Source organism: Botrytis sinoallii (genome assembly GCF_014898435.1).
Source record: "Botrytis sinoallii strain Bc 23 chromosome Unknown BSIN_022, whole genome shotgun sequence".
In the NCBI taxonomy this organism is placed as follows: Eukaryota; Fungi; Ascomycota; class Leotiomycetes; order Helotiales; family Sclerotiniaceae; genus Botrytis; species Botrytis sinoallii.
The window spans coordinates 647286-671338 of NW_024066049.1; the positions used below are offsets into that span (position 1 = coordinate 647286).

Below are 24053 nucleotides of genomic sequence, written 5' to 3' on the forward strand. Positions count from 1 at the left end.
AGTAGAACTGATCATAGAGTTGTAGGGATGAGGTGTATGGAGGAATGTGTGGGATTACATCGGGTTGGGAGAGATATTGAGGAGGAGAATTGTTATTTTCTAAATTTTCGTAAGGGAACGTATATTTCCCGTGATTTCACGAAGCATATCTTAGAGTATATGAGGGGAAAGGAGATCTGTGATATATTATAAGAATTATTGAATATGCACTATTATTAATTATGATCTCGAAGCAAGTAAATCCACCAGTCCGCTTATATATATGAATGAAAATTGGTCGAGATGCCACCAGGATGCCCATGGTCTTCAATTATGCTTGTATGTATTGACTTTTAGTTCTCAAGTAAGGACCGAACCTATACAGGATCCAAGGAATTGGTATCAAAGATACAGTAACAAAGCCCAGCATCGATGTTGCCCATGTAAAGCCAAGTTTGTCGAGAATCGTTGGTGTTATGAGAGGGAAACAAGCCGAGATAAAGAAGCGCATGAATGTTAGGGCGGCTAACATTGATGCACTATAGTGAGCAGTGTAGAAGTCGCTATGATACACTGGGAGACATAGCTAAGGGATTCTAGCGTCAGCTTTTGCTTGATTATCTCTACATGGAGTTGAAAGACATACCATGGTGAGAACAAATGAGAAACCGAATATTCCGCCAGATAGAGTTGGTATAATTGAAGGAATATCCGCGCGACCTGTCCATGCGAGCCTAATCATGTTGTCAGTAATACAAAAAGATAAATGGAATAAAGTCATCTTCTTGCCAAAATAAGACATAGGAAATGTGATAGACCCCAACATGGCTGGATATAATCGTTTCTCTGGTGCAACCTTGGTCCCAGTTCGGATTGCTTCATTTCGTGGTTTTCGATAAAATAGTCGATCAAAGATGGCAATCGTCGGAAGTGCAGTCACACTTCCAATTATCAAAGGACAAAATGCCATTCCGACTTCATATGGTGAGTGTTGGTAGATTTTCTCAAACAAGTTAGCATATGATACGAGGTAGGAAAGGACCACAGATTGTGTTATTGCCATAACGAGACCGGTTGAAAAGACTGTAGGTTCGACGAGTAACATGTGTAAAGGTCTTCCGAGTGAGGTAAGGACAAGTCTTGCAAGTGTTGCCCTGGTAGTTATGAGACCCATTCTTGCTTCTGCTCGGCGGCGCAGTATCTGTGGTTGATAAGTTTCGGGAAGTAAATAGGCGAAAATTGTAGAGCCGCTGAAAAGTATAGCCGACACCCAGAATTCCCATCGCCAGGAATGATTTGTTATTATCGCTGCACTGACCATGGGCCCGGTCTCTGTCACATCGATGAGTTAGAAATGGAGATGATGTGGAAAGTGAGGCATAGATTGAGAACTTCGAATTATGGGAGTGCAGAATCAAAGGATAAATTATACTTACGGGTACCACCAACTACAAACAGTACGAACAAAGCAGCAAATGTAGTTCCAGTTTTCTCGAGACTGATATTCCATACATCACTAATGATTCCTCCACCGACTGTCAGACAAGGAGATGCAAAAAGACCAGCGAGTGTTCGGGCGATGGCAATCGTGGCAAAGTTTGTGGCACATCCTCCCGAAAGAGTAAAGATCAATGCTAGAGGTGCAGTAACTCTGTATACTATTCGCCTACCGAAAACTTCAGAAAATGCCGTTGAAAATAATGCCCCGATACCAAGGCCCGCAGAGTAACATGATATCGGAATAGTGGCTATTGTTTTTGAAATTCCGAACGATGTAACGACACCTGGCATACCTCCCGTGTAGGTTGAATTCCCAAAAGTTCTGTCATATGATAAGCACGTGGGTATTTAGTAATCTTGTCAGAGTATGCAAGAACTTACGCTGCAAATGCTGTGTATAAAACCGAAATGGAAATAGCATATTTGATAACAGGAGACCAGTTACGAGCATTCTCATCGTCTTTCAGAATAATCGAAGTGCCTCGAGGACGTTGTGGTGCATATGAATATCTTTCCCATCTCAAACAACATTGAGGTTGTTGTTTCTCATTTAATTCATCAGAAAATGAAGTACCTTGGCTGCTTTTTCTCTCATTCATCTTGATAGCACAATAATTATCAGAAGAGACAAAAGAAGATAACAATTGCTTGGTTCAACAAGCTCGCTGAATATATTGAAATGGTACATTCGAAGAGAAAGATCCTTTGGGGTATAAGTAAGAGGCAGTAGGTAATGAGCAGACAAATTCAGGTCCCGATGACGGCGCGGTATACTTTGATCGTCTTCCCAGAAATTTCAAAAACGGAAGGCACAACTGGCCCAATCTGGTGCGTTTGGTCGTCATCGAGATTCAAAGTCTTACTTCTTCCACCATATCATCTTCTATGGTCGATCAAAAACTGATAGATGCTTCATCAAGATCAGGAGTTCCAAGGCTGTTTCATTGTAAGATCGTATTTGCGGGATATTATCAATCCATGGCACACAAAACGTGTATTTATTCAATGATCAATGTCATCTACGACCTATGACTGTCGATCAATTTTGGGTGAGATTCTCCATCCCTCATGAAATTGAAAGACTTATCGTCGAGTTTGCCTGCAATCCTACTTCCATCATTCGAACTGACAGTCGAACTGGAAATTCAATAGACGTGGTGGTCTCGGACGGGTCCAGCAGAATGAAATGGTTTATCGGAGAGATATTCGACACCATCAATTCACCGATGAAGCTACCGTCATGGATCACACGTGTGGTGGTTGATAGGAATGGCCCCTGGTCCAACAAGTCTCCAGCCACTGGCCGTTTCAACTTTGTCGCACTCATTCGCTTGAAATTGATCCATCGGACGATGTATTCCGATGAATTCGACGATGAATGTTATGTGTCATCTCTCACACCATCTATGTCACCACGAATTCGCTCACAATGGTGCAAGTACCCGGGACAAATGACTTCTTTTCCAAAAGCGTCCCGAAATAGCATCTTACCAACATTTTGGTAATCGTCATATCGATCCACAACCATTACGAGAGAGAATGGAATCCCCCATCGTCGGTAAAGCTTTTACCAGTGAAGTGATCCACAAACGGCGGGGATTACCTCTTTTGGGGGAATTCCCCATGAAAATTCTTTGGGGTCAATCAAGGATATGTTGCAACAGCAATGTTATGTGCAGAGTACGCAGAGATATAAAGCATCGCTACTGCCCTACTGATCGTCCGAGGGTTTCTTTCAAACTCTTTTTCGCATTTTAACGAATCTTTCTTTTTCCTTCCAAATCTTACCCCGGATACCCCACCCCCACAACAAACATAACAGAGCCTGCAGATGCAGAAGTTGGCATCGAACATTGAAAGGAATTGGAAAAATATTCTATTGATATTTCTGAGGGCAGATTACGATGATCTTGAGAAATTTGTCACAAGAATTCTCCAACTCAGATGAGTTTCTTTTGATTGTCGTCGTTGTCTCTTAGGCGCATGGCACAGGAACGAAAGAAACCCTCAAGAGTCTTCCCTTGGCTGAGACCTTTTCAAGAACCAAGCCAACCAACTTTGAGCAAACACACCCAACTCAGATCGCACAACGCCTCGAATTTCTTACCTTCTTACGTGCAACATAAACATGTTCCGACCTTCGAATCTTCCAATCGATAACGATTTATACTACAATGATGTTAAGCTCGATCATCTAGAGTTATCAATTGAGCTCAAGTTTCATCCAGTTTAATCTGCATTCAATTCGGCACAGCGGTACAGTCGAACAAGAAAGTCACAACGAATGGAAGAAGACACAGAGTAGAGTAGGTGGAACCATGGTGCATGAATTATTCAAATCTATAGTTTTCATTGGTATCGTATAGTGATTCTCCCAATAATATCCCGAAATTATGAACGCCGACTAATGCATATTTCCAATCCCAGGTTTCCCTCATAAATTCGATCATAGATCGCCCAGTCATTGACACCATTATCCCGCCATGCTATGCTATGCTACAATAAACAATACTAAAACTGCGGAGTGACCCGCGATGGAAGATTTTGTCCTTCCGGAGACAGTCTGGAATCATATACACAACGCGGATGAATCCAACCACCCATGTGAATAGAACCCGCCGTCAGGTCAACGAAAAGGGTCCGACAAATATCGTTGCACGACTTGTCCCGAACCGGAATCTCCTCTAAATCAAGTCCTTCACACGAAAGGGGCTGTGTAAAGACCAGTCTTCTTCTTTTGCTCTTCATCGCCCTTCTGCGTACTAGCAAGCTTGGACCGAGCTCGTAAAAGATGTCCGTACTTGAACATGATGAAAGGAATGAAGGTCAAGGCAGTACCAGCGATTGCGAGAATCAAACCGGCATATTGGCTACCGACATTGTGGAAGAATTGGCTTGCGAACAATGGCGCCACTGCACCCAAGGCGTTACGCATCAAACCCTGTCCAGCAATGGCGGAGGAACTATTTTCGCCATAACAATCCGAAGTGTAACTGTATGTGGATTCGAAAATGAAGAAAATGCCCATGGAGATTGGTGCAAGTGCAATGGCTGGTGCAACCCATGTAATGAAGCCATACTGGGTGAAGCTGTAGATGAACAATCCGATGGGGAGGAAACAAGCACCACACATTGCACCGTACAATCTGGATTCCGGAACAATGTGTTGGTCATGGGCCGCCATGATTGATTTGTACTTCTTGATCTGGAAGAAATTCAATCCAAAAGCGATAGTCACACCAATACACAATGAAATGTATGGCAGACCAGCTATACCTTCATTCCAACCGTGATGTTCTTGAAAGGTAATTGGGATGACCGACAAGAACAAGAAGGTGACGAACCAGGCGAAAGCGATCCATAAACCGAAAGCGAAAACGACTGGCTCTGTGGCAAGCATTTTGACAGCCTTGACAGAAGAACTGTGAAGCATCTCTTTCAAGTCCTTTGCCTCGAGATCCATCTCGGCCTTGTATCTCTCATCGCCTGTTGCAGCTCGGAGAAGCTTGGCTCGTTTGTGCAATGCGACACCGCCTCTAGTTTCACGAAAAAAAAGAAGGATTGCAGCGAGAAGTGGTAAGTTTGCCAATCCTTGAATTCCCTCGATCCATCTCCAGCCAATTGTTTCGTCGATGAATCCGGCATAAATTGGCGCGCCAACCGTTCCCAAGATAGCTACATATGCGAAGCATGCCATTGGAACAGCTCTTGAATCTGGTGTATACATATCACTGAAGGTTCCACCTACGAGAATGGTGCCTACACAACCAAACAATCCACCTATGATTTGTTAGTAATTGTACAGTGCTATCTTTGGAAAAAGGGATCATTACTCAATGTTCTCATGACAAGAATTGTTGCAATGTTTTTGCCGAGAGCCAATCCGATGAAGATGATGATGAAGCCTGCATAAGCGCCAGTATAAATGATCTTTCTGCCGACCAATTCGCAGAAAGGTGCCAGAAACAACGGTGCGAGTGCACAAGCCATATTGAAGCAGAAGAGTCCCAATTGTCCCAATTCGGTCGAAACACCAAAGTCATCGCACATTGAAGTGATTCCACTACTATATGCAGTTGTTGCCAAACCGATGAAAAGTGTCATCATACACAGCAAGACTGTGATAAATACTTTCTTTCCTGTGGGCCAGTTGAAAGGATTCTCTGGATCTCCATTGGCGAAATGAAGAAGAATATATTCCCCTCCATCTTTTGTGATAAGCTCAGTGCGAGTTTCTGGCATATCGATATTGACCTCTTTCAGAGGACCGTCTTCAACATTGTCGCTATCGCTACCACGCATCGACTCTAAGAAAGAACCCCCTGCTACTCGTCCAACGGGTGGTGTTCGATTTTCCTCTTGCTTCAAATCCGGTAGTTCAGAGTTCGAACTGTCCTTATTGTTGGGGGCGGGGCGAGGCCCATTGTGCTTTGGAAGGTCTGCCATGTCGTATTCTTGAGGTTCGTTGTGAGGATTCTGGGAAGTCGACATTTTCGGGAATGAGGGGATACTTGGGGAGATTTATTCAAATTTTGAAATAAGGAGACTCCAGAGAGGGGGCCCGTTAATATGCTCTCCAACTGTTGGAGCACCACATTTTCCCAGTAAGTCATCATCGACCTGCGTGCCGGTACGTGTTGCCATTGATCTATGTCGTCATAGACCGAGGAAAAACCGCGTGAAGAGATTTCGGCGGCACTTCAAGTTGGAGTTCCATATTTTGGTGGACTGCCTGATTCAATCGTTGTTGATATCGGGTTTGACTTTTAGTTTTGATCCACAAAGAAGCCGGCACTAGATTCACATCGGGTATCCTAACACACATCCTTCCGACTCGCCTCGCCAACGGAATTAAAAAGTGTGTAAGGAATTTGGTGCATGGTCTACGATAAAGCCGCTCATTGCATGATTGAAGCAAGAGAGAGTAGCTGATTACGACTATTTTCATTAACTTTACAATGTCGAAAATCATCAAATTTTGCTGTAGGGTCCTTCACTGAAACCGTCACTCACTGTTCGCATTGAAGCCCGTCAAATTTTTTCAACAGGGCTGGGTCCATATTTGTGGATTCCTAAACGCGCTAGAATGACACTAGAACATCACTAGAAGGATCTGATGTCTAGGGGTTTCCGGTACACGAACAATTCGCGTCCGGGCTTTAAAGTTTTGAACCTGTCGCCAAGTGGTCGTGTGCAAATTTTGATGGGCTAAAGTTGGCATCTGTAGCACTTGTTTACGATGCATCGACTGCTGCACGCATTATTCTATTACTTTTTCGATACTCGATCGGAAGATTCGTGCATTGCGCTATGAAATTGAAGTTTTGGCAGTACTAATTTGCGACTATGCCGGAGATAATACATTGGTCTATTTCTGTAATATATCCAAGCACAACATTTACTGACGGCAGCTATTTTTAAGGGTTTTATGGTTTACTGCAAACTTTACAAAGTGGCTTTTCAATTAGCTATTGGTTGGTGTTTATCATCTAGTGGTCCGCGCTCGCCGCTCCCGTCGAACTTAGCGATTTGATCGAACACTCCTTTTTCGAGTGTTGTCCTGCATACCGTATGAATCCTGCATGTCGGTGAGAAACAAAAGTAAGGGATTTCCCTTGCGAAACGCTTCGAGACCTTACAAACAGAAATGAGGCTCTGGAGGTGAGCATCATAGGCAATGATGCTCATCGGATAAATCGAAAATGGATATCCGGCAAGTGGGGCTAATCCTAGAAACGATCCACCATTTAATGGGTACGAGATATTCCATAATTGGGACTCCTGGGCTGGTATCTCGTTTACTTTTCTTTTCTTGGACGTTCCTTGATTTTCGTGAAATAATCGAAATCGTTGCCATGCTGGCTATGACGGTTTGGTCGGAACGAGTGAGATGTCCGGTGGCTTTGTCGGATGATTCGGAGCCTCACTGGCTTGAAATAATCTGTGGGATTTATAAGATAAGGTGGGTTTGCTGCATATTGCTAGAGTTATGTATCATCTCACGATCTGGATGATATTAGCACTACAAAATCACAAGACGGCGCGTTCCATATTTGTTTACGAGATGTGGGACAATTATCTGCATCTAGTCAATGGTATGATGTTCTGGTGGGCAACAAAAACTGAATTCACGTGTTTAGACGACCACGTTGTCATTGACGTCTTTATCAATAGTCATTGAAGTCAAAATTTATCTTAACACATCAAAGTACGCAGTGCAAGTGCACCTACCCTTGTTTCTATAGATGGACCTTTCACTAAAATGAAATCAATATTCAGTTACCGTTTAGTATTCGCGCTTGCTGATCATTGCGGAATTAAGATATCTTGAACAGGTTGGGGAGTGGGTGAGAGGAGAATGGGGAGAAAAGGTGAGGGAAAAGGGCCGTTTCCGCTTCCCCAATTTGCATGCTGTACAACAAAACATGGTCTCACACCACTGTACTCCGTATGCTTGTGAATAGTTGGGGGAAGGGGATGGGAGCGGTTGGATGGGAGGAGAATCGAGGGGGAAAAGGGCCGTTTCCCCTCTATGGGTTTTTTTGGAATTATTTGGGGATTTATTCTGTTGTTATCTGGGTCCTGGGTGTGCGATAATCAAAAGTATTGAAGATATTGTAAGATGTTTTTTGATTTGTTTGGCTTTGATTTCAAGAGTTCATAGACCTTTGGAATGAATAGCTATTGTATTTTATCATATTGTAGAAACTTCACACGGAATAGAAATTATCACATGTACCCAAAATATCACAGTATCGGCATCGTATCGTATCGGATCGGTAACCCATATACATACCTACCCATTCACTCCCATTCCATCCGCTCCCACACATCCCGAACTCCACACTTACGGAGTACATGCATACATACATGCATATGGATATGGATATCCCACACCATTACCACCTTCCCAACTTGGGAACTTGGGAACCCTGGTCGTTTAGATCCCGATTTCTTCCATGTCCGTGGGATTTTCGTTTGTTTGTTTACTTGTTTTTGTTTGTTTGTTTTTTTCTGCATATGGTCTGCATTTGTGAAATTGTGAATGAATGGATGGATGGGGTGGGGAGGGATATGGAGTGGGGAGTTGGGGGCTGGGGTTGGGGAGTTGGGGAGTTGGAATAGAGAGGTTGGAATAGAGGGGATGGAATGGCAACTTATGCTCATGCTCACTCATACTCACTCATGCTTCGTTCGTTGAAAGTGGTACTTGGGACTCGGGACTCGAGATTCGGCACTCGGGACTCGGGACTTGGGGATGGATATTCAGTCAGTCAGTCAGTGTAGCGGAGTGTAGCGGGGTGTAGCTTTCTGATTTGAGGTGGTTGGTTTGGATATTGGGATATTGGGATATTGGGATATTGGGATATTGGGATATTATATCTCGGGAGTGGGATTTTGAAGGTTTGAAGGGTTGTGGTTTTGAGGTTTGAAGGGGTGGTGGTTTGATGTGTTGTGGCTTGATGGGGTAGTAGGGGAACTGGGGAGTTGGGGGAATCTGGTGGAGGAAAGTGAGTGGGTGAGTGAGTGAGTTGGGAAGTTGGGGAAGTTGGGGAAATCTGGTGGAGTTTGTTGGAGTGATAGAGTGGTGGTTTGTTGGCTTGATGGGGTAGTTGGGGAGTGAGTGAATAGGTAAGTGAGTGAGTGGGTATAAGTAAGTGTGAGTAAGGGTATATAGTTTTGTAATCTTTTGATGTTGGTGGGATTTATGTTTGTGTGATTTATGGATGCGCGAATGCATGTGTGATTTAGATGAATGTATATACGTATGTATATGTGTGTATATTTTCTATTATAACATTGGCTTTGACTGAGAGGTATAGTTTGTAGGTAGTATAGAGCGGGTGATATACAATGGGGTTGTGTCTGATTTTTTATGGGGAGTCAGTGATTTTTTTGGCTTTTGGTTTTGATATATTTTTATATTTTTATGTGAGCCTATATGTATCTGTATGTATTCATTTGATCACGGAGTAAAGTGTGTAGGTGATGTGATGTGGTGTAATGTAGTGACTGATTTTTTTATTGAGATTGTGTGAGTTTTTCTGGGTTTTGATGAGTTGACGAGTTGATGATTAGATCCTTTACATAAGTACCAATAATAAGTTAGCAGAAGATATAACAGTAAATATCAAATTCCCAATCGATTCCGTCTATCTAATATGTATAACCCAGATGCGCTGACTGTGCGATATATTTATTGTAACTTATGTGATTAAGCAGTATAGATAGGAAAAACATCCAACCCCTCCATTGGGATATTCTTCCAGTCTGGCATGTTTATATCCTATCTAATAATCCGGTTTTGTGTTTATAGCTTGCAATTTCTATGTTTTTTGAAGATGATTAGTATTGTATTGCTCCGTTTCCAATCTACGAGTTCGTGATGTGTAATTTGCCGCTGACTCGTCGTGATGGTAGCTTTGGTAGACAGGTATAGAGATATAGAAATGGAGAAATAAAGAGATGGGTGACAGTGAGGAGGGTTTTGTTTTTGCATTCAAAGGAACTCAGAATCCAGTTAGGAATTAAGAGGGTGGCTTGTGACTTTTGAATTAGACGATAAATACTTTGTTTGTGCTTTTGAATGTGTGAATTTGTGTGTGGAAGCCTGGGAGAAGATTAATCAATAACTGATATCCTCGCTTGTTCTCTTTTTTCTTTTTTCTTTTCTCCCAGCCCACCCGCTTTCCTTTCTTTCGTTGGGATCAAAACTCCCTTTTCGCCTCATAATACAGACCCCAGAATCAAAATCAATATCAACACCATCACCATCACCCATACTCCTCCCAGCCAAACTCTAGACTGAAACCCAGCTTCCTCGCTCATGTCTTGACCAAGTCGTATCTAAATATCTAAGGACGGGGCATTATTCTTTCCGTAGATTTAGCGGATTGGAGTCTCGCTTGCCGAGACGGAGACGAGCTTCCCATGTTTGTCGAAGGCGGAGTTGCTTGGAAGTTGTTAGGGGATGGTGGTTGGGAGAGGAAGTAGGGAAGAGGAAGGAGGAGTATGAAGAAAGAGAAAAATAAACTTTACTTGAACCATTTTCTTCTTTCTTCCACAACTTATGATAATAACCACCGCGTCCCTTATGATTTGTCCACAGATTCGATTTGATATGAGAATTGCGATTATATTGTTTCTTGCGGCCATGTGTACCTATTTTCTATAACAATTTCTCACTTCTATGCTCCAAATTCGTAGAAGAGGACTCACAATCGAAACTTTTTGCTCTTCCTCCTCTTGGTGAAAACACTACATTCACCACAATATTTCATATCCTTCGGCATCCATTTCTGCAATTGTTTATGCAGCATCTTCGAGCGAGAGAAACATTCACAGTGATCACCCCAATAATGATCTTGACATTTTTTTCTTGTTAGAGGGGGAAGATTTTCCGCCGCGCGGAGAATGTTTATGTAGTGGAGGGAACGATCATGGCTGTTATCGTGTTAGTATTTTTCATCCTTTGTTTTCTCATCTAGTCAAATAGGATAAATGGGATGAGAATCAGAATTGGAATGAGAATTGATGAGTGGGATATCGATTGAAGAGAAAACTCACCATAGTTGTGCTCCTAATCCACATTTGCGGATGGGAAAGCGCCACGGTTTGTGAACACCAGGGGAAATATGCGATACTTCAGGTTTTGAGCAGAAGACTTCGGGGGTAGGGGAATAGTCGAGGGAAACGGGGTATTCGGGGGGTGAGAGAGTATAGAGGTATTTACTTGATGGGGTGTTAGTGTATATCTTGTAGATGCGAGATGATGGGATGGGATGGGAAAGGGGGAAAGAGGAAACATACCACGTGAGTCTGAGACAGGTACGGTCGTTTGGGGGACATTGTTCGAGGATTATACTGTGGATTTCGGGGGGGAAAGAGTTGAAGAGGGCAAAGGTAGACATTGTGATTAATTTGTCGATTTGTTTTGGTTTTGTCTTCTATATCTTCTTTCCAATGATTTATCGCAAGCCTTATGTCTCGAGGTAAACTCTCTGTATATACGTAGATATAATATACCGTATAAATAATACAATATTTCCTCGACTTCTTCAAGAAATATAAACAATCGATTCCAAAATTAAACACAGAAACTGTATCTTCAAATCTTCACATTCATCAAATCCAAGCCGAAATCAACATCTATATCTTCAAATCCATTTCCATTCCATCGCCAAGCTTCACGTTCGAGATCTCATTTCGTCAATTTCAATCAAATGAGCGTGGAATGCGAGACGGATCGACAGGCTACAGCTCCGCTTTTGCAGGCAGAATTGAGGCACGTGCGATGTAGCACGTGAAAGATTGGCACGTGTAGACTTGGCGATTTAGGCAGGAAGGCAGCTTGTGGGGGTGGGTCGGGTTTCTTGGGTTTGGGATTTAAATTCATTGTAGTCTGTGTGATCGCTCAATAGCTATGATGATATGAACGATTCCTGCGAAGTTAGTAATAGCGTTTCTTTGGAGGAATGGAATGGGTGGGAATTATTGTGCTTATGTGTCATTGAAAAGAGATGATGCTGATGGGATACGGAATTATCGCTATCGATGAAGTTTACACTGTCGAACTCCCTTCTCAATTGGGACTGATTTCCGAGGAACTCCAAGACGATGTTCTGTTTTGGAAACGCGAAGAGGTTTTCATGGAATTGTTAGACAGTCACGTGGCAATTCACACATTCGGTTTATTTCAGTGGTTTGGATTAAGAGGTTTCGGGCTACTCTTATGGAACAGGTCTCGTATCCATCGCGGCTATTGCAAGACCGACGATACGATAGAAACTTGGATGACGGTGAGCTATCGGGAAGTGGAAGCGGTAGAGGGATGAAATAATCGAGCGAGGGGCTCGTAGTGTGTACTATGAGTGTCCTAGCTTTACTTTGCTCATTCGTTAGAGGATGACTACACGTGAGAATTTCACTGGTTAGGACAACACTCTCATGAACATATAACTTAATCTGATTCCAAATTCAACCAAGATAGGGAATACATGCACTATCACCTACAGAATTCTACTTGATCTTGCTCTTCATGCCCCAGACAAGATCGAGGGGTTGATGCACGGACCATATACTTTCGGTTATCTACCCCTATGTTAGAGTGATTATTGCATTTCTGACTGTCTCGACTGCATCTCTTTCTTAGCGGTTGCAGCTCTAGGACTTTTGCATTTCTTGTGCTTCATCTGTAATCATGGACTACAGAACGTGAGGTTGCAAGATCGAAAACGTGACAGCTATCCAGCAGAAATATCATACAACTTCATTTTGCACGCGGGGACGAGGAAAAGGGAATAAACTGCATATCACTCAAGCGTTTTGATTCAAGGTCTGCATCTGCGGGTTGAATAACGCGTATACCATGATAGCATGAGAAGGGCCATCTTCAGTGTATATCTCTTTCAATAGCATGGACCTTCAATTTCGACTTTCGCTCTGCGATTGTATAAATCAATTATTGTGATCAAATGAATACCCAGACATGTAACTTGTGAACGTATCCAGCTCGACCAACTTTTCAACTTCACCTGCATCCAGATCAATCAAATCAAACACCTCACTCTCCACCTACTTGTATCTATTAACTAAACTCACACCTCACTTGCTACTTGTATCTTCACTAATCAAATCAAGTCAACCTAGTACAATCGTTTCCCTCACCTGAATTTCTATCAACTTCAAACCAAACTCACCTTTGACCTCACGAAACTGATATTTAACTCTTCATTTTCGATTTTTCCGAGGCCAAATCTGTGTCTTCCGGTCCTATCTTCAAGTACACAAACCCCAAGACCATGAAATTATCCCTGTAAATAATCCTCTACAAAACATCAACTTTCCAGAGTCCCATATCCTCGCACATTATAATTGTGAAAAGAGATTTCCAACTTTATCGATGCAGATTTTTGTTTGATACACGGCAATCAGCTTATTCCTAGCGCCATTTGAACCCTCATTTATACTAACGCGTCTTCTCCAAACCACTGTCTCCCTTACAACCCATTCCACAAATCCGCATCCTCTTCTGTTTTTTCTTATGCGTATGCGCCAAACTCATATTCTTCAGTTTCATAGGCTTGCGTACAATTCCATCTCTTCTCCCAAATCTTATTTTGATCTTTGAATTCCCGACATCTCCCTCGATCTTTAACCTTCTCCTACACTACCTTTGATATGCAGTCAACCACACATCTCTTGTAAAACAATTCTGTGTTGATATCGTAAGTTGAAGTAAGTCGCACACATATCCGAAACGATCAGCACAGTGTGAGATCTTATTCTAAACTTTTGGTTTGCTTAGGACTCTGTAAACCACCCCCACCACGCGTCTTGCGCCTGTAATTCTCCGCCGACCATCAGGAGACTACCCGCTATACACCCATCAAATTTTCAAGATGCCTGTAGTAAGTCTACCTATCTATATTGTTCTCACTAGAACTCCCTCAATCCCACTCCATCATCCCAAACCTAACCCTCCCCAGCTCATCATCGACCCATCCGGCGACTTCCACCTACAAGTTTTGGAAGTGGATTCCTTTGCCTCCACCATATTCCTCGTCTCTCGCAGCACCCTAGAGAAGCACTGCACCCATGACCTCGCCTCCGAAATCCACGATTCCCCCACCAATTCCCTCACCCTCTACGATGTCAACCTCTCTGCTATGGAAACCATCCTCCGAATCATCCACGGTGTTCTTGATCTCAACACCCATACCATCCCCAACATCCACTCAACATTCGATCAAGAAACCATCGCAACCCTCTACCACATCCTCGATCTCGGCATAAAATGGTTCAAGACCGAAGAACTCGAACCTTGGTTCTCCAAATTCTGGGCCGATCGCAGCGAAAACGAAATGTCCTTGTACGATATGAAAGTTATGTTGTACCCATCCTACATCTTCCGCCACGCGGAAGCCTTTGCGCGAATTACCAAATGTCTTGTTTTGGAGTGGAGAAGTGGCGAGATGCATGGATTGAATCCGCTGACGGGGCGTGCGGAATTTCGCTTCGAGCATAGGATTTTGAGTTAGTATTTTTGTCTCTTCGTTATAGAGAATGTTAGTTGATTTCGTGGATACAGAGCAACTCGTTCGTCTCAAGACTAGAATTCTCGAGCGTGAAATCACCAATAATCTCCTCGATTCACTGGATCATCTCTGCAACGAATTCTGCGAGGCAGGTGGAGAGTGCATGGTAGCATACAATAAGTCATTGAGAGACTGTCTCGTCATTCCTTCCATCGTGCGCAGAAATTGTTCCATCAGAGATATACTCGAGAGCGAAGGAGTGAACTTCTGGAATTGTGCCAGTCCATCTCACGCTTCTGATCACTGTGCAGAAACCTTATCCGGCAACCACATTGTGAAGATCAAAAAAAATGCATTGAATTTCTGGGAGGGAATGTGTATCGAATGCGTATTGCGTACATCCGGCGGACACATCAAGCAAGAACAATTTTGGGAAGACGGTCGACGCAAACGTTACGGAACCTCATGTCCCATTCCCCACAACTACCAGACGTGGAATTACAGCTACATGGGTCCATTCGAACTGATGTCAAAACATATAGCTGAGCAGAAAGAACGCGAGAAGAATAAAGAGCGTACGAAGCATGGAATGAAGTTTTCCGCCAAATCAGGATTTTCTTATGCTTCAGATTCACCCAAGCAATCTCGCAGACGTTCCTCTGTTAGTTTTTCTACTCCAGATGAACATGTCATCCAACAACAACAGAAGATTGCAGAATGGACTGCCAAGAACGAAGCTACGAAGGTGAAGGAAGCTGAAGCATCAACCAATCTTGACAGACCTAGAACTCAAGATACTACACGCTCTTTCAATACCAGCTCTCCCAAACCCCCATCTAAAAGCGCTACCCCTACCAAATTCGCCACTTTGGATGAAACTGCCCGTCTTCAACAAAAGAAAATCGCCGAATGGACAGCAAGAAATCTGGCCAACCAAGCTAGAATCAAGGAGGCTGAAGCAGCGGCAAAAGCTGAAGCTGAAGCCGAAGCTGCCGCTGGCTACACAGATGCCTACTTTGCGGCCAGATTTCCAGAATTAGCGAGCCTAGAATTCTACAACCACGATGACGACGACAACTTTATTCCCGTCAATACACCTCCTCCACCCGCTGCTAAGAAAGAACCCCTTTCTCAGAGCCAAGAAACCATCCACAAAGACGATACCATCAACACCACTCCAGTCCCCGCACAATCTCCAACCACCACCCCCAAAGAATCAAACCAGTCTTTCGAATTCCCCCAAGAAATGCACGCCTTCAACTCCATTCCCGTCAACAAAGCTGCTCCCAAGAACGATTGGATTGTACAGCGTTTGGCATTCTACAACAGCAACCGAGAAGGTGCACTGACTCATCAACGCATTGTAAATGGAGAGATGGCCATGGATCTCGATGGTTCGGATGAGGAATTGTGAACAATAGACTTCGACATGTATCTATTCCTCTTTTTTTCGGATGTTAGGTAATAGGGTTACGTCTTTGCTTCATTCTGCCAAGATAAATTTCGCTTGAGGGCCTCTTGTGGTGGCTTAGGCTTGCTTGCTAGTCTGTTCCGGTGTTGGTCTTTGAATTTCAATTGTTACAGTGGAGAATAGTATCATACTTGTACCACAAGATTCTGTTCCATCAGCCTTATTCTTTCATAACGGCATAGTAGCTGAGTAGTAGTTAGCTATACAATAAAAACTTTTCTTCCTCACCTTGAGCCCACATCACCCATGCCTAGCCGTGAATCTTCTCCAATCTTGCCTACGAAAATCACGAACTCTGAGAATTCTACTACTGGTTTAAAAGAAAAATTGAAATTTGGCTAGCCCGCATCTGCAATGATATCTTTGGTAGATATATGGTCTCCTCACTGGTCTAGTTTTAGCTACACAAACCTTTGAAGATTTCGCCCAAAATAAAAACGTTAACACTTCCGGTATCTTGAATCATAGAATCTCCTTATTATATGCAATGCGTATAATAAGCGGGCACTGGTCCCCAACATTTGTTTTCACTTCCCTAAATCGAATATATCCATCTTTGTAGAATAAAAAGTTACCTGCTAGAGCCTCTAGAGGCCTAGCCGTCCTATATAGTCTTAGACTGAACGTGGACGTAAATGAAATCAATCAATCAATCAATCCATACAAGCTTATCATCTCTCTCCTTGCTTCCGCCCTAGCTACCGGCTCTGTCAACCTTCAAACCAACACTCCTGTCATTTCGATCAAACAATCAGCTCATGGGTATCACTTGGTCCAAACTTCTCGCGGAATTCTTCGAGCCCGGAAGGTCGTCCACGCAAACAATGCCTATGTTTCTGGTCTTCTCCCCGAATATGCCAAGAACATCATTCTATGCAAAGGTATATGCTGCCATATTACAGTTTCCAAAGATGCTACTGCACCTCCTATCGGTTACTCCTATATTGTTCGTACTGAGGATGGAATTCTCGATTACCTTATTCCTAGATCTGATGGAAGTATCATTGTGGGTGGAGCTTCAGCAACATTTCGTTCCCATAAGGATCAATGGTATAACAATGTAGACGACGGCAAGTTAATTGAACCAACCATGAAAGAGAGGTACTACGAGAATTTCATGCAGCGCACCTTTCGTGGATGGGAAAAATCGGATGCTAAAATTGAGAGTATATGGACTGGTGGTAAATTATTCCCCTCCCCCAATGACTTTTTCTAAGCTCAAAGAAGCTGACCTGTCATATAGTAATGGGATACTCCTTCGATTCAAACCCTCACATTGGTCTCGTTCCACAAAAGTCTGACCAATTTATAATCGCAGGATTTAATGGCCATGGTATGCCTGTCATTTGGCTTGCGGCAAAGGGATTGGCAGAGATGTTGAGAACGGGAAAGTCCTTTGAAGAAGTTCGTGTTCCTATGCCTCTTCCTAAGTTGTCTAAGACAACTCAAGACAGAATTGATAGAGCTCAAAATGGTCCGTAGGGTGGTGATATTCTCATTTGAGAAGACGATCGCGAGATAGACTTTGGCGTAAGGAATTATAAAGTTGAAAAACAAAAGAATTGCTTTCGTTATTCTTTGTTACCGCCCATAATTATCGCAAATTTTCAAAGCTTCATGTTGTCAAACTTCATTATTCTTGAATTCTATCGTTGCCTATTTGTATGATATTCTGTTGCGAAACAAATACTCACCTAGTGCTAACAGTGAGACGGCAATTTTTGATATAATGGCAATGCTCATCTTTCTACCCATCGCGCAGTAAGTCAGAGGTAAAGCTGCTTCGTAAAAGTAATTAGACGGTACACGTCAAGCTAAAAGGTTGCAGCTAATGTATATCTGATGAGTGGTCTAGCCCAGGAGTAAATAGCTTTGGAGGATGAATCCAGGTCAATAAATCCAAAGATCTTGCCACCTTGGATTTTTTCCAAAATTTCGATATTCGAAGTTCTCCTGATGACTTTTATTAAACCGTACAAAGGTTCGAACATAGGTTGATAATAGTATACTGAAATCCATTGATATCTATTTGATATCTACATTATTACATCTTCGATCAAATTCAAAGATTACCGAGCTATGTTTGCCCCTTTCAAGTATTAATGTGAGGCAAGAGATAATGTTCATCGTTCCTTGGATGTTTGGGCTTATAAACCACCCGCAAAAAAAGCGCTGTCGACTCGCATATCATCTTAATGTATAGTTTTGAACTAACTTGAACTAATCGGCTCAGCAAAGCTGCTTATCTATATTTATTAACATTCGAGCAGGTTAATGTACAATGATCAAGAAGTCAAGACGATTGAAGCTACTGCAGCTACTCTAGCTAGGATATCCGAGGTACATGAGTTCAATTTTAAAGAAGGTTCAATCTATAATGCTATCCCCTAGACTACGGATTACAGCAAGTAAATATGACCCATACACAAATAAGAATATTAATAACTTTACAAATTATATCAAATATAAAAACTATTAAATTGTAATTTAAGATTGGAATTTAAAAAATTAATAATAATTAAAAAATCTATTTTAGATTTATATGCCTTATTTTTTTTTAAAAAAAAATTATATAATGTTTTTAAATCCTATTATATTTCATTTTCAAAATAATACAATTTATGATTTCAAGAACTCTTAGATTATAATACTTTGATTAGCTAATGAGATATTATAAGCGAAGCCGGCTGTAATCCGCAGTCTAGGGGATAGCTCATTCGAAATATTTGCAGATTGAGATTGATGTACGACTGATGAACTACTGAGAATAAGCTATCTAGATTCAAATTTTCAAGCAGCATTCTTCCAATCTGGGTGGGAGATCCAACCTCCATTTAACATACAGCTCATGCTAATTCCATTCATCTTGCATGCTCAGAATATCTAAGATGGTCAATTTACTTTGGGATATGGATCTTCCAATTATTTGGATTCAGTGCAGATAATTAACCGACGAATAACAAGCATAGCTTTACACTATTAGGAGTGTGCATTACCCACATTGTTTTAAAGCTTGTCTTGTATCCAAGTCATTCCTTTCATTTTTCTTTCTCCTTCTCTCTTCAAGTCCTCCTCTTATCCAGGAAGCTTTTTACTCGCCTGTCCCGTCAATCCATGCACCCACTGGTAGCCATACAAGAATCCGCAAAAGCTCGGAACTATAATTTTTCCGCGGGCTCAAGAATTTTACAACATATATATTACAATTAGATAGATACTACTAACGCTCTCCGAACCTTTGAACCCGTCTCTTGAATGTAAGCTCTCAACTATCCCGATGATGAAGTTTCTAGCCCTACTCTTCTAAATGTGAGGTAAAAAATTCGACCAATCGAGGTCTTGGAATATAATATCAGGCATTGCCCTCAAAGCGACAACACTCTCTCCTAAGACCAAGACTCTTGCTATGATATACCCAATGACGAATGGTCCATGGACAAGTAGCTTTCCCCAAGGTGGCAACATAGCAGCTACCTCTAAAACAGTTGAGGCCTCTTTCTTGAAAACTACTCTTCCAATGAAAGGTGCAAAGTGCGCCCCAAGCGGTAAAGCCAGAATAAACATGACGATTAACCCGAAATCCACAATATTTGCGAGCTCGTAGATCGAGAATTCTAGATGAGTTGGGAAAGGAATCTTCCATGCAATACCGATGTGAAGCCCATAGAACATAGCCTGGAAACATATCAAATACAGTGTGAGAATCCACCCGATTCCCTCAGCTGGGTGAATTGTGCTATTGGCAATTGTCTTACGTGCTATTTTTGGTGTTATTGGACGCTTACTCGGTCGTAAGTATTGCTGCACATTGAAAGTAGCCTTGAGCCCAAACCAAAACGGGGCAATAAGACTTTTCGAGTCTGGTGCTGGCCTTACAAAATCTAGCGGCGTTCGCTCGAAGCTTTCTGGATCGTGGCCTGGCATGCAGAGTTCTTCGGTAGTCTTATTTAAAGACAAAATCAAAGGTCTGGCTGGATCGAGCGGTTTGTTCCACCAGAAGAAGAATGTGTGCGTGGTACACAGAATAAAAGCTAAGGTTTCGAGCTCCACTGGGGTAATGTTGAGTCCTTCTACGCTCCGACCAAGACATGCTATACAGAACCATGCCATCTGAGCCATAGTTACTGCTCTCGCGAGCCCATCAGCTTTATTCACAGCTCGAATATCGCTGATTTCAATCGGAGGAAGCGATATGTAATTGTTTCTGATCAAGTGTGCCAGTTGATAGCTATCGATTGCAAAGTGGTCTGAGTCTTTGGGTGCTACGATTATCCCACCCATATCCGCGAAGAATCCGTGTCTGATCGTCCAATCATTATGACCTAACTCCCGAAATGTGCGGACAGATTGCTTCGCAGATATCCATTGTTCGGCTGCTAGAGCAACGAGAACCTCCGGAAAGAAGACGGCGAACATCTGCCATCGGAATTTGTATAACATCATGCGCCAGCCTCGTGAGCTTTGCTGTTCCGGTATGTTCAAGCATAAAGCGGTCCATGTACACAGCCAGATAGTGCTCAGGGAGCTCCAAATAATATTGATCGTCCCTCGGGTATTAGGGCTCGATACCCAGCCGCAGACGAGATTTTGGGATGGACAGACCGTTGTATTGAACAGTCCTTCGGAAAGCATTATTCTCTGTAACAATTAGCGGAGAACGACAAGCTAGATCTCAACACGGCAATATAATCGTGTAGAAAAAGAAGTAACGAGGTACTAATGTTAGCAAAACTTTGAGATCCACTTCACTAATCTTGTACAAAGCCCTTCTATACTCATATTCTCGGGAGCTGAAACATGGTCTCGGTTGTCGTTGTAACCCCGAAGGTTACAGTAGACCTCAAGAATTAGAATTAGAAAATTGCGGCGTGGAAGAGACTATTCAGTTGCATGATTCATGCCCTGAGAGTCGAAATCATGGCACAAATAGGGTGAGATGTTGTTAGTACTCCCTGGTGGTGCCAAAATTCTGCACAAATGCGCTAGTTATTATAACCTTAGCGCATCTGGATCCAGTTTATATCTCAAACTCCAAAAATCCCTACTTGATAGTTACCAATAAATTATTCAAGTCCCCAGTCGTCTGCTGACAAAACACTACTTAGGTGTGGTGTGTAGCTTCTATATATATTCTGGATAGTCACCCTATCCATATATGCACAGGCTCTGGTATTGGCCCAAGGGCACCGTGACAAATCTTCACTGAGGTCCTTTCACGCTTTTCATTGGCGTCTTCTTCGCTACCGACAGTATGAAAATTAAGCTTACTACGCACGCACCCTACCACTTAGAAGCATCCTGAATCGTTAAAAATTCGCAATCGATCAAAACCCAATCCTGAACCTTACTTCCAAGAATGATAATATAGCAGAAAACGTTCTTCATTACGATATTCTGGTGCGAAAATTAGTGGTGAGGTGTTGTGGTGCGGATTTGTAGTGGAGGCTTTGTTCAAGAAAAGGGGGAGGTTAGTACGAATGCAAGCGATTACAAAAGCGGTAAAATATCTTCATATACCCAGCTGTGGCTTATGATGACTGCATACAATGCTACCACACGTGTTTCACAATAGATAAGCCAATCAGTTGAATAATTTTCACTTTCTCCGAAATGCTGTAGCCGCCAGTAAATATCCCAGATGGTGCTATTATCACACTACTTCTTGCCTAGTATGATAATCCCGTTCTCAATTTCTCGTGGCTGGTTACAACAACTTCTAACAACTACAACAAACATACTATGTGCACGATGGGTAGCCATGAAACAGCAGTAAAGGCCGTCGCGGCTTCAGTTCGTGCCTTCTTTGCTCGAAAAGAATCATTCAGAATCTATCATGGATCGACAAATAGCACAAGACCAAATCATCAAAATCGCCTTGTTGATATCAGCAGCCTCAAAAACGTGTTGAACATTGACCCGTTAGCTCGTACAGCACTCGTTGAGCCGAATGTTCCCATGGATCGGCTTATCGAAGCGACTTTAAAACATGATCTCATACCGCCAGTAGTGATGGAATTCCCTGGTATCACTGTCGGTGGAGGGTATGCGGGATCTGCTGGGGAAAGCAGCTCATTCAAATACGGATATTTTGACCAAACTATCAATTCCGTCGAAATGATACTTGCAAATGGAGAAGTTGTCACCGCATCTCGTTCCCAAAATGCGGATCTATTTAAAGGAGCTGCTGGTGCAATGGGCACTTTGGGAATAGCCACATTGATCGAATTGCAGCTCATCCCTGCCAAGAAATTTGTTCAGCTGACTTATGAGCGAAAATCCTCGGTTCTTGAGACAATTGAAGGGGTCAAGAAAGAAATTGGAAATTCCACCAATGACTATGTTGATGGTATCTTGTTCTCCAAAGATCTTGGCGTAGTGATGACTGGGAAATTAACAGATGATAAGCCAGCTACTATGAAAGAGCAATCATTTAGTCATGCTAGAGATCCCTGGTTTCATCTACACATCCAAGAGCGAATGAATAGCGAATCTCAGAAGTTTTGCGTTGACTATATACCATTGGGCGAATACTTATTCCGATGGGACAGAGGTGGATTCTGGATGGGTCATCAAGCATTTCAATACTTTCCGTTCGTTCCATTCAATCGATGGTCTCGATGGTTCCTAGACGATTTTATGCACACCCGGATGCTATATCGTGCTCTACATGGTACTGGCCACTCATTCGAGCATATCGTACAGGACCTTTCACTTCCATATTCTACAGCGGAGGAATTCATTGACTACTCAGCAGCTGAGTTAAACATATGGCCTCTGTGGCTATGTCCTTTACGAGAGATGCAAGCGCCAACATTTCATCCCTCAACTACATTACCGGGTCCAGGTAACGATGCAAAACCAATGCTCAACATTGGTCTCTGGGGTCCAGGATCCAAGGACCGAGACAAGTTCTTCCGGCAAAATCGACAATTGGAGAAGAAACTTGCGGATTTGGGGGGCTTCAAAGTTCTATACTCTCACACTTATTATACGGAGACAGAATTCTGGGAGCTATATGACAGGAAATGGTACGAAGAATTGCGGTCAAAGTACTCAGCTACATCTTTGCCTACTGTTTACGAGAAAGTAAAGGTAGATATGTCCAAATTCTCGGGGGTCAAGTTATCATGGTATGAGTGGATATTGAAACTATGGCCGGTAGCTGGATTGGTGGGGATCATGTCTGCTATACGTAGTAGAGACTACTTGTTGCATAGGAAGCCGCTATGGAGAGAGAGAATGACCACCCAGAAGCCTTGAAGTGATTGTTACCGGAAACAGATTTTTGATAGTTGAAATAATTAGTTTGGACGTCCTATCTATAAAATGCGAATACCATTGGATTGAAATCTGGCTAGAGTAGGCACTTTTTCAAATGCTGAATTGAATACAAAAAATGCAATTCGAATAATTTTGAAATATCGAATCGCCTGTATCATGCCTACGCACCTGGAGATATGCACCGAGCATGAAGATGCTGCTTTTTTGTAAACATACCGCATTTCACAACTCTATTTTTCTGAATGTCTCTCGCTTGTTTCTAACTCTTACTTGTCTGATTCACGGAAAACTCTGATTTTCTTCATTCATGTTTCTACTCTGGAGAAATCGAATCCAATCGAATTCGCAGTCTTATAATGAAATATGAACTATGACATGAGAGTATCATCCAATACTTATGTTGAATGATTTTGAAAGTTCCGATGCTATATGAACATTCTGTTATTCAATCTAGTTTCGCCGTTGTCTAGGTATTTGAGGTCAAAAAATACATCCCGTCTACAAATTGTGATGAACCGAGAACGAGTCTTTAAATTGCTTCTTGAGATGAAGAAGCTTTTTATTCAACACGTGTGATCTTGACAAGGACTTCCTCTCCAGATTTCGCCTCAGGCTCGCGAAAGAAGGTTATTAAGGGGAATAGGTGAGACATTATTTTTTATGCCTGATCTACCACTGGTTCAGTCAAACCTGCATAATTTAGGCAGCCCGCCACATTAATGGATGAAGTCAGTGTGGCTCAATTGTGGCTCTTGTTTTCTACCTAGCACCTGGTCAGCTGAATT

General features: G+C 42.5%; 7 protein-coding genes across 7 annotated transcripts; 3 read left to right on the top strand and 4 right to left on the bottom strand.

Annotated features, from left to right (window-relative positions):
• Nucleotides 1-207: 207 nt before the first annotated feature.
• On the bottom strand, nucleotides 208-2078 carry EAF02_009902 (uncharacterized protein; the record flags this gene model as incomplete). The annotated part of the gene is made up of 4 exons (XM_038905950.1): nucleotides 208-565; nucleotides 626-1311; nucleotides 1416-1801; nucleotides 1861-2078. The coding sequence occupies 4 exons, from the start codon at nucleotides 2076-2078 to the stop codon at nucleotides 311-313; spliced, it is 1545 nt and encodes a 514-aa protein (XP_038754373.1). The 3' UTR covers nucleotides 208-310.
• A 2099-nt stretch (nucleotides 2079-4177) lies between these two features.
• On the bottom strand, nucleotides 4178-5970 carry EAF02_009903 (uncharacterized protein; the record flags this gene model as incomplete). Its single annotated transcript, XM_038905951.1, has 2 exons — nucleotides 4178-5259; nucleotides 5313-5970. 2 exons carry the CDS (start codon nucleotides 5968-5970, stop codon nucleotides 4178-4180), a joined length of 1740 nt encoding a protein of 579 aa, XP_038754374.1.
• A 4378-nt stretch (nucleotides 5971-10348) lies between these two features.
• EAF02_009904 (uncharacterized protein) lies at nucleotides 10349-11390 on the bottom strand (the record flags this gene model as incomplete). Its single annotated transcript, XM_038905952.1, has 4 exons — nucleotides 10349-10641; nucleotides 10748-10923; nucleotides 11047-11211; nucleotides 11290-11390. 4 exons carry the CDS (start codon nucleotides 11388-11390, stop codon nucleotides 10349-10351), a joined length of 735 nt encoding a protein of 244 aa, XP_038754375.1.
• A 2490-nt stretch (nucleotides 11391-13880) lies between these two features.
• EAF02_009905 (uncharacterized protein) lies at nucleotides 13881-14519 on the top strand (the record flags this gene model as incomplete). The annotated part of the gene is made up of 2 exons (XM_038905953.1): nucleotides 13881-13889; nucleotides 13968-14519. 2 exons carry the CDS (start codon nucleotides 13881-13883, stop codon nucleotides 14517-14519), a joined length of 561 nt encoding a protein of 186 aa, XP_038754376.1.
• Nucleotides 14520-14544: 25 nt separating this feature from the next.
• EAF02_009906 (uncharacterized protein) lies at nucleotides 14545-15930 on the top strand (the record flags this gene model as incomplete). Its single annotated transcript, XM_038905954.1, has 1 exon — nucleotides 14545-15930. One exon carries the CDS (start codon nucleotides 14545-14547, stop codon nucleotides 15928-15930), a length of 1386 nt encoding a protein of 461 aa, XP_038754377.1.
• A 3360-nt stretch (nucleotides 15931-19290) lies between these two features.
• On the bottom strand, nucleotides 19291-20619 carry EAF02_009907 (uncharacterized protein; the record flags this gene model as incomplete). The annotated part of the gene is made up of 1 exon (XM_038905955.1): nucleotides 19291-20619. One exon carries the CDS (start codon nucleotides 20617-20619, stop codon nucleotides 19291-19293), a length of 1329 nt encoding a protein of 442 aa, XP_038754378.1.
• Nucleotides 20620-21735: 1116 nt separating this feature from the next.
• EAF02_009908 (uncharacterized protein) lies at nucleotides 21736-23247 on the top strand (the record flags this gene model as incomplete). Its single annotated transcript, XM_038905956.1, has 1 exon — nucleotides 21736-23247. The coding sequence occupies one exon, from the start codon at nucleotides 21736-21738 to the stop codon at nucleotides 23245-23247; it is 1512 nt and encodes a 503-aa protein (XP_038754379.1).
• Between the last annotated feature and the right edge of the window lie 806 nt (nucleotides 23248-24053).